Consider the following 15,113-nt stretch of genomic DNA (forward strand, 5'->3'; position numbering starts at 1 on the left):
CTGGAGATCCAGCGTCTTAATTCATTCAGGGTAGCCCGTCCCGCCCTCCAGACTGCTGGGCACACCAGGGGCTTTGCTCCTGCTCTGTCCCAGGACTCGGGGCCCCTCCAGGGCAGCTGCCGTGACGTTGTGGATATGAGGCATTCAGCCACCTCCCAGAATGCGCCATGCTCTTGCCCAGCCTGGACTCCCCACTCTCTGCTGCTGGCGCCAGGACAGTCTCACCCACCTCGGCCTCTAGCTCCTCCTCCTCAAGCCTCAGGTCTGAACTTGGCCATGGCCTCTGCCCAGAAGCCTTCTGCACCTCTGTCAGATCCCCGTTTACCCCCAGCAGGACCCTCCCTTAGGGCACTTGGTACAATTTCACATCTGTGACAGTGACAGTCACCGCCCCCATGCTGTGAGCCCCACGGGAGTCCGAGCTGACGTCATTCTTCCCCTACTATGTGCCTCATCCACTTTGAGCTCCTGTATTAGTCCATTCTCATGCTGCTAATAAAGACATATCCATGACTGGATAATTTATAAAGGAAAGAGGTTTAATTGACTCACAGTTCAGCATGGCTAGGGAGGCCTCAGGAAACACAATCATGGCAGAAGGGGAAGCAAACACATCCTTCTTCACATGGTGGCAGGAAGGAGACGTGCCAGCAAAAGCGGGGAAAGCCCCTTATGAAACCATCAGATCTCATGAGGATTCACTCACTATCACGAGAACAGCATGATTCAATGACCTCCCAGCAGGTCCCTCCCATGACATGGGATTATGGGAGCTATAATTCAAAATGAAATTTGGGTGGAGACACAGCCACACCATATCAGAGCTCCTAATGCACTCTCAGAGGGCAGGGTTAAACCAGCAGGGGGTTCGGTTAAACCAGCGGTGGGTTCGGTAACAAGGGACTTTTGTCAGCGGGTAGTGAAATTCATCAGATTTCCAAGCTGCTGCTGTTGATGCTCCTAAGGAAGCAGACAGCGTGTGGATGAAATTGACAACTTCATATAAATTATATATAGAGAGAGAGAGAGAGAGAAACGGAGTCTTACTCTGTTGCCCAGGCTGGAGTGTAGTGGCACAATCTCGGCTCACTGCAACCTCCTCTGCCTCCTGGGTTCAAGCTATTCTCTTGCCTCAGCCTCCTGAGTAGCTGGGATTACAGGCACCTGCCTGGCTAGTTTTTTGTATTTTATTTTTTTCAGTAGGGATGGGGTTTCACCATGTTGGTCAGGCTGGTCCCGGAACTCCTGACCTCAAGTGATCCACCCACCTCAGCCTCCCAAAGTGTTGGGATTACAGGTGTGAGCCTGTAATTTTGATCCCTTTGTCAACTTGTATTTAAACCAGACCACAGCATTAATTACATATTTTATTTTCTGTTTTACACTGATATTTCCTGTTTACACACAAACTTCTAACTCTAAATCCAGCTTCCCCCAACCCAGGTGCCCCATAGGAGTTCCTGGTCACTGCTCCTGCAGACACCCGCTCCCTTCCTGTTGGGGATGGCTCTCCCCCTGCGTGGTCCCCTAAACAGCCCCTCCCCCACCTGCCTTCCACTGGAAGTTCTCAAGTGGGAAATACATCGGGTTTTCCTTTCAATGCAAAACTGCTTGATTCTGTTTTGCATGTTATAAAAGCTTAGTCTCAGAATTCATGTTAAGAGTGTAGAATACACACAGTCCATGATTCAGTTTTCTTTTTGTTTTTTTTTTTGAGATAGGATCTCACTCTGTCACCCACCCAGGCTGGAGTGCAGAGGTACGATCACTGCACTCACTGCACCCACCACCTCCCGAGTCCAAGTGATCCTCCCATCTCAGCCTCCCAAGTAGCTGGGATTACAGGCGCCTGCCACAATGCCCAGCTAATTTTTTTATTATTAGTAGAGACAGGGTTTCACCATGTGGGTCAGGCTGGCCTAGAACTCCTGACCTCAGAGTGATCCACCCACCTTGGCCTCCCAAAGTGTTGGGATTCTAGGTGTGAGCCACCGCGCCCGGCCTGATTCAGAATTTCCTAACATCACTTTCAAAGCTCTGTGGACTCACTGGTAGATCCCTCCTTAGTCTTCACAGATCCCCCACGATCTGGACAGCCTGAATCCTGCAGCTGCAGTTCTGGCATTCGCTGCCGGACGCCTCGGAGGCAAAGCGCAGCTCAGGACACCCTCAGGAACACGTTCACATCATGACCCCGGTGCACAGAGACTTTCACCCCCAGTCTTAGCTCTTATCATGTATGATGCTCCCTCTTCTGTCCTATTTAACATAGAATCACAGGTGGGAAGGCACCGGACCAATTCCATGAATGGGAAGTAATCCCTGTTGAAAACTAGAAGGTGTTTTTAAAAACAGCCACGCTCTCCTAAGATACCTCCCTTTAGAAGCCCACGTGGCTCCATGGGAAGCCTCCCGCACCGCACGGCACTCAGTGAGGCTGCAGGCTATTCTGCACGTGCACGACACTGTGTGGCTGCCTCTCCGTACCAGAGCATAAAGTGCGTGAATGTATCTGAGATCTGGAGCCAGTTATGCTCTGGAATTGGATTTACTCACACTCTTTTATTTTATGGGAGAAACTGAAGCTTGGGGCCAGGACCTAAGAGTCAAAGCAACAACATGTAAAGAGTGGTGGTTAGGAACGCGGGCCGGAGTGGGCAGGTGTGAATCCTGGGTCCACCACCTGCTTGCGTGTGAGCCAGGCAGTCTCCCCGCCCTCCATACCCCCGAGGGGAAGGACCTGCCCGGGGTGGTTCAGACGAAGAAAAAAGTCTAAAACAAAGGAGGCAATCTGTAAGGATTTTAAAAATATATCTATTTTGAAAATATTCTGAAAGTAATTAAGATCACCTGTTGGGAAGGAAAGAAATCAACACAATGAAATTTAGGAAGAGAAATGCAAAAGCAGCTGCAGAATCCCGCCCCTTCCACCCCAAGGGGCACAGCCCGGAGGTGAAGCTTATTTTAGGATCGCAAGTGCACGCTCTGGTAGACGGAGGATGACTTTGTCAGTCTTCTGGCTGAAGGGCCTTGTCCAAAGTCGGGATCAGAAATAGGTCAGCTCATCATGCTTGGCTTTGTTGGTCTGGTAGTTAGATAAGGTCAAGGGCTTGTTTTCATGAGGGAGAGATTGGAACACTCGCAGGTGTACGAACTCCTCGTCGCCGACGTGCACCTGGGAAGAGAGCGGAGTGAGCGAAGCCTCTGATCCCAAGTCACCTTGCTGCGCCCCTCCAGGTCATTAGCAGCCAGCTGAAGACAATCTTGTCTTCTCCTGCATGTGCAGGGGATGCCTCACATCCCACACTTGTTTCCTTGGGGTTCTTAGCTCCCCAGAAGCCCTAGTCCTCCTGAAAGGCCGATGGACACACACAGTAGGATGCTTATCTCAGGGGGCAGCCACAGGGCGCCCCAGCACCTAAGACCACACAGCCCGGGCCTGCACAGGCGGTTTCCTACCAGCACCCGTTCGGGGCAGGCCCTCCCGAGGCCCACACTCTACCTTGATAAAGTAGTTTGTCCCCGCGACCACCTGGCTCTTGAATGACACGGCCTTAAACACAGGGAACTTCTTGTTTTCTTTCTCTTCAAGCTGGGACCTCACCTAGACAGAAGGGACAGAATGAGGATGTCTCAGTGGCTTCTTGGATTCCCTCCTGCTAGAGTAACTTGCACGCATGTGCGCACACACACGATTCTGACACTGGCTCTTCACACAATTGTCTCTTACAACTGAAGGGACATTTAAACTGTTAGCCTAATAATAAAGTAGAAAAAAACAGTTCCAGCTGGGTACGGTGGCTCAAGGATGTAATCCCAGAACTTTGGGAGGCTGAGGTGGGCGGATCACTTGAGGTCAGGAGTTTGAGACCAGCCTAGCCAAATGGCAAAACCATTTCTACATTTAGTTTCTACTAAAAATACAAAAATTAGCTGGGCGTGGTGGCGAGCACCTGCAATCCCAGCTACTCGGGAGGCTAAGGCAGGAGAATCCCTTGAACCTGGGAAGCGGAGGTTGCAGTGGGCCGAGATTGTGCCACTGCACTCCACCCTGGGCAAGAGTGAGACTGCGTCTCAAAAACAAAAAACAAAAAACACAGGCCTCAGCATCGCCTGGACCTGTTCTTGCTTGGGGCATCCCGTCGGTCACCAACCATGACAGCGAGGCGGGCCTGGCCTGTGCTCCACCGGAGGGGGCTTCTTGCACAGATGACCTGCTCATTTCAGCCCCTCCAGAATCTTCTGGCAGGCAGAGCAACAGGACGTCCATTTTACAGACGAGGAAACCGAGACACAGGGAAGGTTGCCATCTGCAACCCAGCCCTGTTTTTATCTTGTTTTTCTGTGTTTTAACTTTTTATTTAGACTTACAGTTTGAAACAGTGCTAGAATCGGAAGCATGTAAAGAAACCTGTGGACTTTTATGCAGATACACTTAAGTTTTTAACCCATGTGCCTTATCACTGGGGACCTCTTGCACTCTCTCTCATGATTTTTTTCCTGAACTAGATGAGGATATTGACAAAGATTCTTGCTTGGCCAAACTGTAGTCGGGCTCCTGAAGCGCCTAGGCCACCTGCGCACTTCCTTGTAAAATCCACTTTTAGCAAGAAGCCTGGCTAAGTTAGTTTAGCCAGACCCTTCCCACCCGCTTGCTATCGGATCACCGTGGAGATTGGAGCCGGCTGCTCACCTGCGCCATCGCCGGCGACGCCCGATCACCCTGCCTGCCTGAAACCAGAAGCGCCCTGGGGTTTCCTCTCAGAGATTGTCCATGCAGGGACCGCACCCTGCTCCGGCCTATCAATTCCCACTCGCCCTTGCTGTATTCAGCGGAGCCCAATGTCTCCCCAGCGGCGCCCCAGGCGCGGCCCCCCGCTGCACACTCGCGCGCAGCGCCCGAGCGGAGGGAGGCCTCTCACGGCCACAGCCCGGGCCAGCCCGAGGGTCCACGGCCAAGCCCGCCCGCCCAGGGGTGCGCAGCGGGGCCGAAGCGGCTTCTTTCGCTCCAGGAGCCGCGGCCGCGCCCTGAGGCTAAGGCAGGACTCCGGGCCGGCCCCGTCCCCGCGGCCCACCCACCTGGTCGGCGATGTGCTGGGTCTCGGCGGTGGCCGGCTGCGTGGCGGAGGGCGCCCCGCACATCATCTTGGCGGCGACGGAGGGAATCTGGCGAGGGGACTCGGCGAGGGGACGCGGCGGCTCCTCAGCTCAAGTAGGCGCTGCGGTCACGTGACGCGCGGGCGGAACCAAGGGGCGGGGAGGAGGCACCTTGGCTTCGGAGTCCCCTGCGGGGTCGCGGTGGCCCCGCAAGAAGGGACGCGCGGGGCGGGGCGCAGGGCGGGGCGCGGGGCGGGGAGCCTGGCCACCACTCGCCGCAGGCTGGGTCTCCGCGCCCAGCGCCGGTGTCGGGAGGGAGCGCCCCCTCCCGGGGCTGGTATCGTCTTTCCGGGCGCCGAGTCACACGGACCGGGGCGGGGGCGCGGCCGGGTGTCGCCGGTGGGTTGGGCGCGCAGGGTGGGACGATAGGGAAGGGGCAGTCGGAGTAGGCGCAATCCTGCAGGGTGGCGGGGTCCGGGCCGCGCACGAGGGAGGGCGGGGCGCAGCGCTGCAGGGGTCAGGGGCCAGGGGTCCCGGCCCCGCGGGAGCAGGTGTGCGGGCTGCAGTGGACATCACCGCTTGTGACCGAGAACACTGAAGGCTGAAGGGGGTGGACAGAGGGGCCCAGGGAGGGGGAGACGGCGCCCACGCGCTCCAGGCTGGGTGGGGGCAGGGGGTAGATCAGAGGGATGAGAAGAAGGCAGGGTTCTCTGGTGGAATTTGCGTTTTAGGATTTCTTTTCTTTCTTTCCTTTTCTTTTTTTTTTTTTTTTTTTTTGAGACGGAGTCTTGCTCTGTCTCCCAGGCTGGAGTGCAGTGGCGCGATCTCGGCTCACTGCAAGCTCCGCCTCCCGGGTTCACGCCATTCTCCTGCCTCAGCCTCCCGAGTAGCTGGGACTACAGGCGCCCCCACCGCGCCCTGCTAATTTTTTTGTATTTTTAGTAGAGACGGGGTTTCACCGTGTTAGCCAGGATGGTCTCGATCTCCTGACCTTGTGATCCACCCGCCTTGGCCTCCCAAAGTGCTGGGATTACAGGCGTGAGCCACTGCGCCCGGCCTTTTTTTTTTTTTTTTTTTGAGACCGAGTCTGGATCTGTCGCCCAGGCTGGAGTGCAGTGTCTCGATCTCGGCTCACTGCAACCTCCGCCTCCCGGGTTCAAGCGATTCTCCTGCCTCAGCCTCCCGAGTAGCTGGGACTACAGGCGCGCGCCACCACGCGCAGCTAATTTTTGTGTTTTTAGTAGAGACGGGGTTTCACCATATTGGCCAGGCTGGTCTCGAACTCCTGACCTCGTGATCCACCTGCCTCGGGTTCCCGAAGTGCTGGAATTACAGGCATGAGCCACCGTACCTGACCTCTTTTCTTTCTTTCTTTTCTTTCTTTCTTTCTTTTTTTTTTTGACAGAGTCTTGCTCTGTTGGCCAGGCTGGGGTGCAGTGGCCTGATCACAACTCATTGCAGCCTGGACCTCCTGGGCTCAAGCGATCTTCCCACCTCAGCTGCTATAGTAGCTGGGACCACAGGCCCACCCTACCACACGCATATATAGAGACAGAGAGTTTCACCATGTTACCCAGGCTGGTCTGGAACTTCTGAGCGATCTGTCCACCTCGGCCTCCCAAAGTGCTGGGATTATTGGCATAAACCACTGCACCCCTAATTTTTTTAAAAAATGTTTTTGTAGAGATGGAGTCTCACTATATTGCCCAGGCTGGTCTTGAACTCCTAGGCTAAAATCGATCCATCCCCCAAAGTGCTGGGATGACAGGATTGAGCCACCACTCAGGCCCTTTGGTTTGGGGTTTCTGTTAGACTGGACCACCTGCGGAAGGGAAGGGTTGCTTGCCTTATTTGGGGTGGGGGTGGGGCCTGTGCTCGGCACCTGTTGGTGTGATTGACTCCTCAGAATGACCCAGAGCCCCCACCCAAGGGCTGTCCCTCAGGGGGACTGGTCCGCTCCTGCATGCAAGGCCCCAGCTGGAGCGGCTCATGAATGGGTTGTGGGGTCCTTTCCCTTACCTGCCAGGGCACAGCCTGGTCTGTCACTTCAGGGAAGGGCCCAAAGGGGTGGGCAGTCAGGTGTGGTTGAAGCCTGGGGGGAGCGGGGCAGAGCCCCCCATCATTGTTGAATGAGTGAAGACAGAGTTGACCCCACGAAAATGGAAAACTCTTCTATGTGGAAAGCAAAGCATCAGGGGAAAACATGGTCAAGAAGAGAAAGGGATGGCCCGCTGCTTGTGCGGGTCCCGCAGCTCCGTGGGGCTTGTGCTGTGGAAGGTGTTGGCCTTGAGGCCTTGGGTCCTGAGGTGCCTCCTGGAGTCGGATCCTCACTCTCCTTGCTGGAGCTGGGTCCCAGGTGCCTCCGTTTTACAAATAGGAGGATAACAGCTGTGGAAATAAAGCCCACGCAAATGAGAACAAAAGACCATTTATTCAGGACTTGCTGTACAAGGGAGTCGCCGTCCTCTCTTGTGTTGACCGAGATTCCTCAGCAGGCGGGGGCAGAGCCGGGGAAAAGCCTGGAATGGGAAGGGGAGGCTCAGTGCACCTGAGGGAGGCTGTGGCCTGGGGAGACGGAAGAGGGGCTCACTAGGAGTGTGACCGTGACAGGTCCGTTGCCTAGGGTGCAGGAAGTCAGCACACTGCCACCCAGGGTTTGCAGCAGACAGTTTGAACCGCAAGACTGTAACTGGGAGGAGACCTCAAATCCATCTCCCTGAGGAGTTTGGGGCTGGGAACTTTCAGGGGTTTGGAGTGGGCTGAGGGCGGGGGCTGCTGACCGGTGGAGAAGTGCAGGGTGAAGCAGGGTGGAGTCATGGGGTGGGGTTGAAGACGCTGTATTCTCATGCTGGTTCACTTCTTCTGTGGGGCTCTTCAAACTGGTTGGCCTGGAATTAAGGATCTGAAACGTCTTAAGGAATTCTTAAACAAAAGCCTCATGATTCTGAAGTCAGAGATTCCGTCCATAGGAACAGTAGGGGTGCAGATAGTCACTAGCGCTACGTGACTTTCAGTTAGAAGGAAGTGGGTTAAAGTGTAGCCTGACAAATGCTTAGTTATCCTTCTCTTCCTCCCTCCCCCCTCCCTCCCTCCCTCTCTCTCTCTCTTTTTCTCTCTCTCTGTCTCTTTCTCTCTTTCTTTCTTCAGAGTCTCGCTCTGTTATCCAGACTGGATGGAGTGCAGTGCCATGATCTTGGCTCACTGCTGCAACCACTGCCTCCCGGATTCAAGCGATTCTCCTGCCTCAGCCTCCCGATTAGCTGGGATTACAGGTGCATGCCACAAAGCCCAGCTAATTTTTGTATAGAGACGGGGTTTCACCATGTTAGCCAGGCTGGTCTTGAACTCCCGACCTCAGGTGATCCACCTGCCTTGGCCTCCCAAAGTGTTGGGATTACAGGCATGAGCCACCACACCCGGCCTGTAACTCTATTTCTGCTGAATGCTTAGTTATAATAAATATAATACATAATATATAATAAATGTACAGAACCTGGGCAGAAAGCTTCTGGCTAGCTGCGAAGGTTGAGGTTTGGCCTCTGGACAGTCACTGTGGCTCAGAGTTCTCTTCCCATATTTGGTCTGGCTGTTTTCTGTTTGTGTGTTCATTGTCTCGCAATGTCAAAGCTGCCTTTGTGCTGCAGGTGTGGGTGCAAGCAGATGTTTTCAAACCATCTGGGAGGGCAGGTGCTGGAGCCCAGCTGCCTGAGTGTGGACCCAGCCCATCTTCGCACCTGCTGTGTGGTGAAGGACTAATTGCTGAAACTCTCTGTGCCTCTCTCTGTGGGGATAATGCTAATAACCAACCTCAAATTTTTTTTTTAAAGGACTAAGTGAATTAGTAATTAAGTACAAAAAGCTTGGGACAGTGTCTGAGCTCCAGGGTGAGTTGTCAGTATTGTTATTATTGGTATGCTAATCAAAGCCAACCTAGAATTTGTATTACTTTTTCAATCAAAAGCCCTGGAAGTTTTTATTTTATTTATTTATTTTTTTGAGACACGGTCTGATTCTGTTGCCCACGCTGGAGTTCAGTGGCACGATCACAGCTCACTGCAGCCTGGACCTCCCAGGCTCAAGCAATCTTCCCACCTCAGCCTCCTGAGTAGCTGGGGGCACAGGTGCGCACCACCATGCCTGGCTAATTTTTTTAATTTTTTGTAGAGCTGGAAGTCTCACTATGTTGCCCAGGCTAATCTTGAAATCCTGGGCCCAAGTGATCCTCCCATCTCTGAAACCACCTTTGCAAAAATTGTATCCATGAGAAAATGGTGGCAGTGGGAGAGATCTGAACCAGCCGACCCGGCTCTGGCCTTTAGCTTTTAAGCTGCCTTGATTATTCCTGGGTTTAGGCTGAGCTAACTTTGGCAGACATTTAGTTTACAGTTTAGATGATACTGGCCCTTCCCCAAAACTCAACCACCTTTGCAAAGCTCATGAGAGACTAGGCTAGGAGAAGGAGAGGAGCCTGGGTTCAGCTAAGGTGTAGACAAACAATTGCCAGCCATTATTCTGGAGGCCACAGGACAGCAACCTCCCCAGTTAGTCCTGCAGTTAATGTCGCTATTGTAGACTGGCCTTTTGAGATACTTTTGCAGGTTTTGGGCATGTCTGACACCCATGGCTCTACCTGGACCCACTGACCATGGCTCCTGTGGCCCCTCCCAGAAGCAACTCAGCGCAAAAGGACAGCTTCCCATGGTGTCATCTCCGACCCACTCGGTCAGCAGCAAGCACCCATTGCCCAGCCACACCAACCCCTTCCCCCAAACCACTTTTGAAAAACCCTAACCCACAGGCCTGCAATGAGGTTGATTTGAATAATTACTCCATCTCCCTTGTGGCATGGCCAGGCCAGCCTCACATCAATTCACTTTTTTTTTTTTTTTTTTGAGACAGAGTCTCCCTCTGTCGCCCAGGCTGGAGTGCAGTGGTGCAATCTTGGCTCACTGCAACCTCTGCCTCCCGGGTTCAAGCGATTCTCCTGCCTCAGCCTCCCAAGTAAGTGTGATTATAGGCATGCATCTCCATGCCTGGCTAATTTTTGTATTTTTAGTAGAGACGAGGTTTCACCATGTTGGCCAGGCTGGTCTCAAAACTCCTGACCTCAGGTGATTCACCCCCCTTGGCTTCCCAAAGTGCTGGGATTATAGGTGTGAGCCACCGCGCCCAACAATTAACTTTCTTTTCTTCAGTGCCGTGGCCTTTGTACAGCAGGCAGGAAGAACCTGTTGGGCGGTCCCACCTTGGCCTCCCAAAGTGCTGGGATTACAGGCATGAGCCATCACGCCCAACCATGCTGACTTGTACCTCCCATTCTTTGATGCCAGAGTTTTTCATTTACTGAAGGCAAGGGGACAAGACCAAATACCTTGTCTCCCCACTTAGCGAATGAGAAAGAAAAAAATTATGAATATTTCTTATCTGAGGAAAATGAACCCTTTTTTTTTTTTGAGATGGAGTCTCGCTCTTGTCACCCAGGCTGGAGTGTAGTGGCGCGATCTTGGCTCACTGCAAGCTCCTCCTCCTGGGTTGACACCATTCTTCTGCTTCAGCCTCCCAAGTAGCTGAGACTACAGGCACCCGCCACCATGCCCGGCTAATTTTTTTGTGTTTTTAGTAGAGACAGGGTTTCACCATGTTGGCCAGAATGGTCTCGATCTCCTGACCTCGGGATCCGCCTGCCTTGGCCTCCCAAAGTGCTGGGATTACAGGAGTGAGCCACCAGGCCCGGCTGAAAGCGAACCCTTTTAAGTTATCAGGCCCAGAGAGAAATTAAAATGAGACAGCAATCACATGCTGTTTCTCCTAGAGCTGTGTCACCATCTCTGGAGACTGCTTCCTCTCACCACAAGTAGCTGTAAGTGAACCTAAGGATGCTGCACACAGGACACCGTAATCCCATACAATGTATAGCCAATCACTAATCAATATTATTTCTGTAAACCAATGAGAATTCCTGATAGACAATTTTGTATCAGCCTGCTCCTTGTCCCCCTTTTGTCTTTAAAAACCTGCTTGTCGGCTGGGCGTGATGGCTCACACCTATAATCCCAGCAGTTTGGGAGGCCAAAGCAGGTGGATCACCTTAGGTCAGGAGTTCGAGACCAGCCTGGCCAACATGATGGAACCCCCGTCTCTACTAAAAATGCAAAAAAATTAGCTGAGCATGGTGTCTGGCACCTGTAATCCCAGCTACTTGGGAGGCTGAGGCAGGAGAATCACTTGAACCTGGGAGGCTGAGGTTGCAGCGAGCCGAGATTGTGCCACTGCACTCCAGCCTGGGCAACAGGAGTGAAACTCCGTCTAAAACAAACAAACAAACAAACAAACAAAACCCTGCTGTCACGAAGGTCAAAAGCAGCTCTCACCAAGGCAATGTGGAAGTGTGTCTTGCTGTCCTCAACTTTAGCCCATGCACAGTCTCTACATCAATTCTGCCTCAGCTTCTTCCTTCAACAAGGAAGAAAGGAAGGAAGGACTGACAAGACCTGGGGGCACCTCAGAGACTTTGAACATCACTTACATTTGAAATCTGTATTCAGAAGAATCAAAGTTTGAAATCTAAACTATTTCAGAATCTCACTTTTGAAGTCTTGGATTTCCCCAGGGTCAGTAGAAACCTAGTGTGTTTGATTGCTTGATTTTTCTTCCATGTGCCTTCTTCCTCAGCATGCTGAGCAGGTTTCTTGGGGGTTTTTTTGGGCTTCCTGTTAATACTCCTAAGCAGGTGACTCATACACCTGTTCCTGGTTCCAATTAGTTGTTTGTGTTTCCATTATGCAAGAGTTTCATCATGAGAATTTGTTGTTAATTAAATTCTAGACATCAGAGGGTCTCAGCCCAAGCAATAGGTGTTGGGGGCTGTGGGCACCAGGCGCTGCAGGGGGACTGTGGGCCCCATCCTGGCACCCTGTTCATGAACCTGCAGGTGATGCTGTGGGGAGCTCTGCCTGGTGCGGAAACTGCTGACGTGGTGGGCTAAGGAGGTCAAACCCCTCTGTTGCAGGATGTCCCAGTGGACCTCAGGTCCTTCCTGTTTGCTGAGCTTGTGTTTCAGCTGCCTTTCTTTCCCACTGCAAGCCCTGCCTTCTTCCAAAAGCTGCCGGTAGATCCAAAGCCCTGCAGACTTCTACTCAGGTTGCGACATGGCAACGTGAATGCCAGTACTCTCCACATTTCTATTTGAGGATTTCGCAAAAGCTAGTGGCTTCCAAGGACAAAGGCCTGAGACCGTGCACGAACCATTCACCCTCGCATCTGGCTGTGCGCCTTACTCACACGTCCCTTTCATATGTCTGCGTTGGCTGTTGAAGAGCTCCTACTGCAAGTATGCAAGTGTGGGGAGAAAAGAAAGAAAATGAGGGAAACAACCAGTGAGCCTGGGAGGGAGGCCCGCGGGGCACTTGCCTGTGGGACCCAATACGAGGAAAACCGCTCAGAACCCAGGTCTTCAGCAGCATTCGAAACACACAAGGGCAAGATGGTGGCAGGAGTGTCATTAAACTCTCATCCTGCACGGGCACCGGGACGGACAGATCAGTCAGCGGCGGGTGTGCAGTGCGCTGTGGGCTATGTCATAGGGATGTGGTACCCAGCACATCAGTGTGTGACCAGGTCTTGCTGTAGGATGACTGAGCAGGACCACAACAGAAACTGGATGAGCTTCTAAGAGCATGGCCTGCTTGACACTGTTACAGGAAAGGGGTCCCGATCCGGACCCCAAGAGAGGGTTCTTGGATCTCTCACAAGAAAGAATTCAGGGCAAGTCCACAGAGAAAAGTGAAAGCAAGTTTATTAAGAAAGTAGAGGAATAAGAGAATGACTATTCCATAGAGCAGCCCTGAGGACTGCTGGTTGCCCATTTTTATGGTTTTTTTTTGATGACATGCTAAACAAGGGGTGGATTATTCATGCCTCCCCTTTTTAGACCATATAGGGTAACTTCCTGATGTTGCCATGGTATCTGTAAACTGTCATGGTGCTGGTGGGAGTGTAGCAGTGAGGATGACCAGAGGCCACTCTTGTGGCCATCTTGGTTTTGGTGGGTTTTAGCCGGCTCCTTTACTGCAACCTGTTTTATCAGCAAGGTCTTTATGGCCTGTAGTTTGTACCGACCTCCTATCTCATCCTGTGACTAAGAAGGCCTTAACCATCTGGGAATGCAGCCCAGTAGGTCTCAGCCTCATTTTACCCAGCTCCTATTCAAGATGGAGTCGCTCTGGTTCAAACACCTCTGAACATGTTCATGCATTGTTTGACCCACAGTAGATAAGCCTGAGGCTAAGCCCTTGACTCATAATTCTCGAGAGCATATCACCAATCAGGAAAATGAATAGTGGCAGCCAGGCATGATGGCTCATGCCTGTAATCCCAGCACTTTGGGGGACCAAAGTGGGAGGGTCGCTTGAGCCCAGGAGTTCAAGATCAGACTGTGCAAGGTAATGAGACCCCATCTGTGATGGTTCATACTGAGTGTCAACTTGATTGGGCTGAAGGACGCAAAGTACTGATCCTGGGTGTGTCTGTGAGGGTGTTGCCAAAGGAGATTCACATTTGAGTCAGTGGCTGGGAAAGGCGGACCCACCCTTAATCTGGGTGGGCACCATCTAATCAGCTGCCAGCAAGGCTAGAATATAAAGCAGGCAGAAAAATGTAAAAAGACGAGACTGGCCTAGTCTCCCAGCCTACATCTTTCTCCTGTGCTGGATGCTTCCTGCCCTCGGACATCAGACTCCAAGTTCTTCAGTTTTGGGACTCAGACTGGCTCTCCTTGCTCCTCAGCTTGCAAACAGCCTACTGTGGGACCTTGTGATCGTGAGAGTTAATAATTAATAAACTCCCCTTTGTGTGTGTGTATATATATATATATATATATATATATATCCTATTAGTTCTGTCCTAGAAAACCCTGACTAACACACCATCTCTACAAAAAATAAAAAATTAGCTAGCTGAGGTGATGCACACCTGTGGTCCCAGCTATTCAGAAGGCTGGGGTGGGAGGATCACTTGAGCCCTGGAGGTCAAGGCTGCAGTGAGCTGTGATTGCAACACTGCATTCCAGCCTGGGAGATAGAGTGAAACTCTGTCTCTTAAAAAAATAAATAAAATAAAATAAAATAAAAGTAGTGGGACATTTCAGGCCATTTAAAAATTTGAAATTTTGGTCTTTAATATTCATTAAAAACCACGTCATGTTTTCTTGTCTCCACCTCTACCCCGGGGGAAAAAGAGAAAATACAGTGAAAAAGAGGTTTAAACTTAGTTTTCCTTAAGGCTGAGCCCTAGTGTGACTTTCAGTCAGAAATGGGTTATACTGTGGCCAGGCGTGGTGGCTCACGCCTGTAATCCCAGTACTGTGGGAGGCTGAGGTGGGCTGATCACTTGAGGTCAGGAGTTCAAGACCAGCCCGGGCAACATGGCGAAACCCTGTCTCTACTAAAAATGCAAAAATTAGCCAGGTGTGGTGGTGGGTGCCCGTAGTCGCAGCTACTCGAGAGGCTGACACAGGAGACACTTGAACCTGGGAGGCGGAGGTTGCAGTGAGCTGAGATCACGCTACTGCACTCCAGCCTGGGTGACAGAGCAAGACTCTGTCAAAAAAAAAAAGGAGGGGAGGAGGTTACCCTGGAGAGTGTTTTTGTTTCTGCCTTCAACAGGTCATGCCAGCAGAAGAGATTTTTTTTTTTTTTTTGAAACGGAGTCTCACTCTGTCGCCCAGGTTGGAGTGCAGTGGTGCTATCTCGGCTCACTGCAAGCTCTGCCTCCCAGGTTCATGCCATTCTCCTGCCTCAGCCTCCCAAGTAGCTGGGACTACAGGCTCCCGCCACCACACCCAGCTAATTTTTTGTGTTTTTAGTAGAGACGGGTTTCACCGACGAGATCTGGATCTCCTGACCTCATGATCCCCGCCTAAGCCTCCCAAAGTGCTGGGATTACAGGCATGAGCCAGCACGCCCAGCCCGAGAAGAGATTTTTTAAAGCCACTTTATTCGATTTCCGAATCTTAGTCT

The 15,113-nt window shown here is 52.1% G+C and overlaps 1 protein-coding gene and 1 long non-coding RNA gene across 2 annotated transcripts; both read right to left on the reverse strand.

Moving 5' to 3' along the window:
• Window positions 1-3,046: 3,046 nt before the first annotated feature.
• Window positions 3,047-5,145, reverse strand: CSTB (cystatin B). Its single transcript, NM_001009095.1, has 3 exons — window positions 5,080-5,145; window positions 3,503-3,604; window positions 3,047-3,175 (listed from the first exon to the last, which is right to left on the reverse strand). Exons 1-3 carry the CDS (start codon window positions 5,143-5,145, stop codon window positions 3,047-3,049), a joined length of 297 nt encoding a protein of 98 aa, NP_001009095.1.
• A 2,364-nt stretch (window positions 5,146-7,509) lies between these two features.
• Window positions 7,510-8,118, reverse strand: LOC134809224 (uncharacterized). The gene is made up of 2 exons (XR_010154408.1): window positions 7,878-8,118; window positions 7,510-7,616 (listed from the first exon to the last, which is right to left on the reverse strand). It is a non-coding gene; the product is annotated as an uncharacterized LOC134809224 (long non-coding RNA).
• Window positions 8,119-15,113: the final 6,995 nt, after the last annotated feature.

This window comes from Pan troglodytes, chromosome 22, assembly GCF_028858775.2.
Source record: "Pan troglodytes isolate AG18354 chromosome 22, NHGRI_mPanTro3-v2.0_pri, whole genome shotgun sequence".
NCBI lineage: Eukaryota > Metazoa > Chordata > Mammalia > Primates > Hominidae > Pan > Pan troglodytes.

Bases quoted from the DNA above. Each gene is read 5' to 3' on its own strand.
- CSTB (NM_001009095.1), bottom strand. From the start codon at position 5,145: ATGATGTGCGGGGCGCCCTCCGCCACGCAGCCGGCCACCGCCGAGACC. The intron at 3,605-5,079 runs GTGGGTGGGCCG...CCTTCTGTCTAG, and splicing joins CCCAGCACATCGCCGACCAG to GTGAGGTCCCAGCTTGAAGA. The intron at 3,176-3,502 runs GTAGAGTGTGGG...CTCTCTTCCCAG, and splicing joins GGACAAACTACTTTATCAAG to GTGCACGTCGGCGACGAGGA.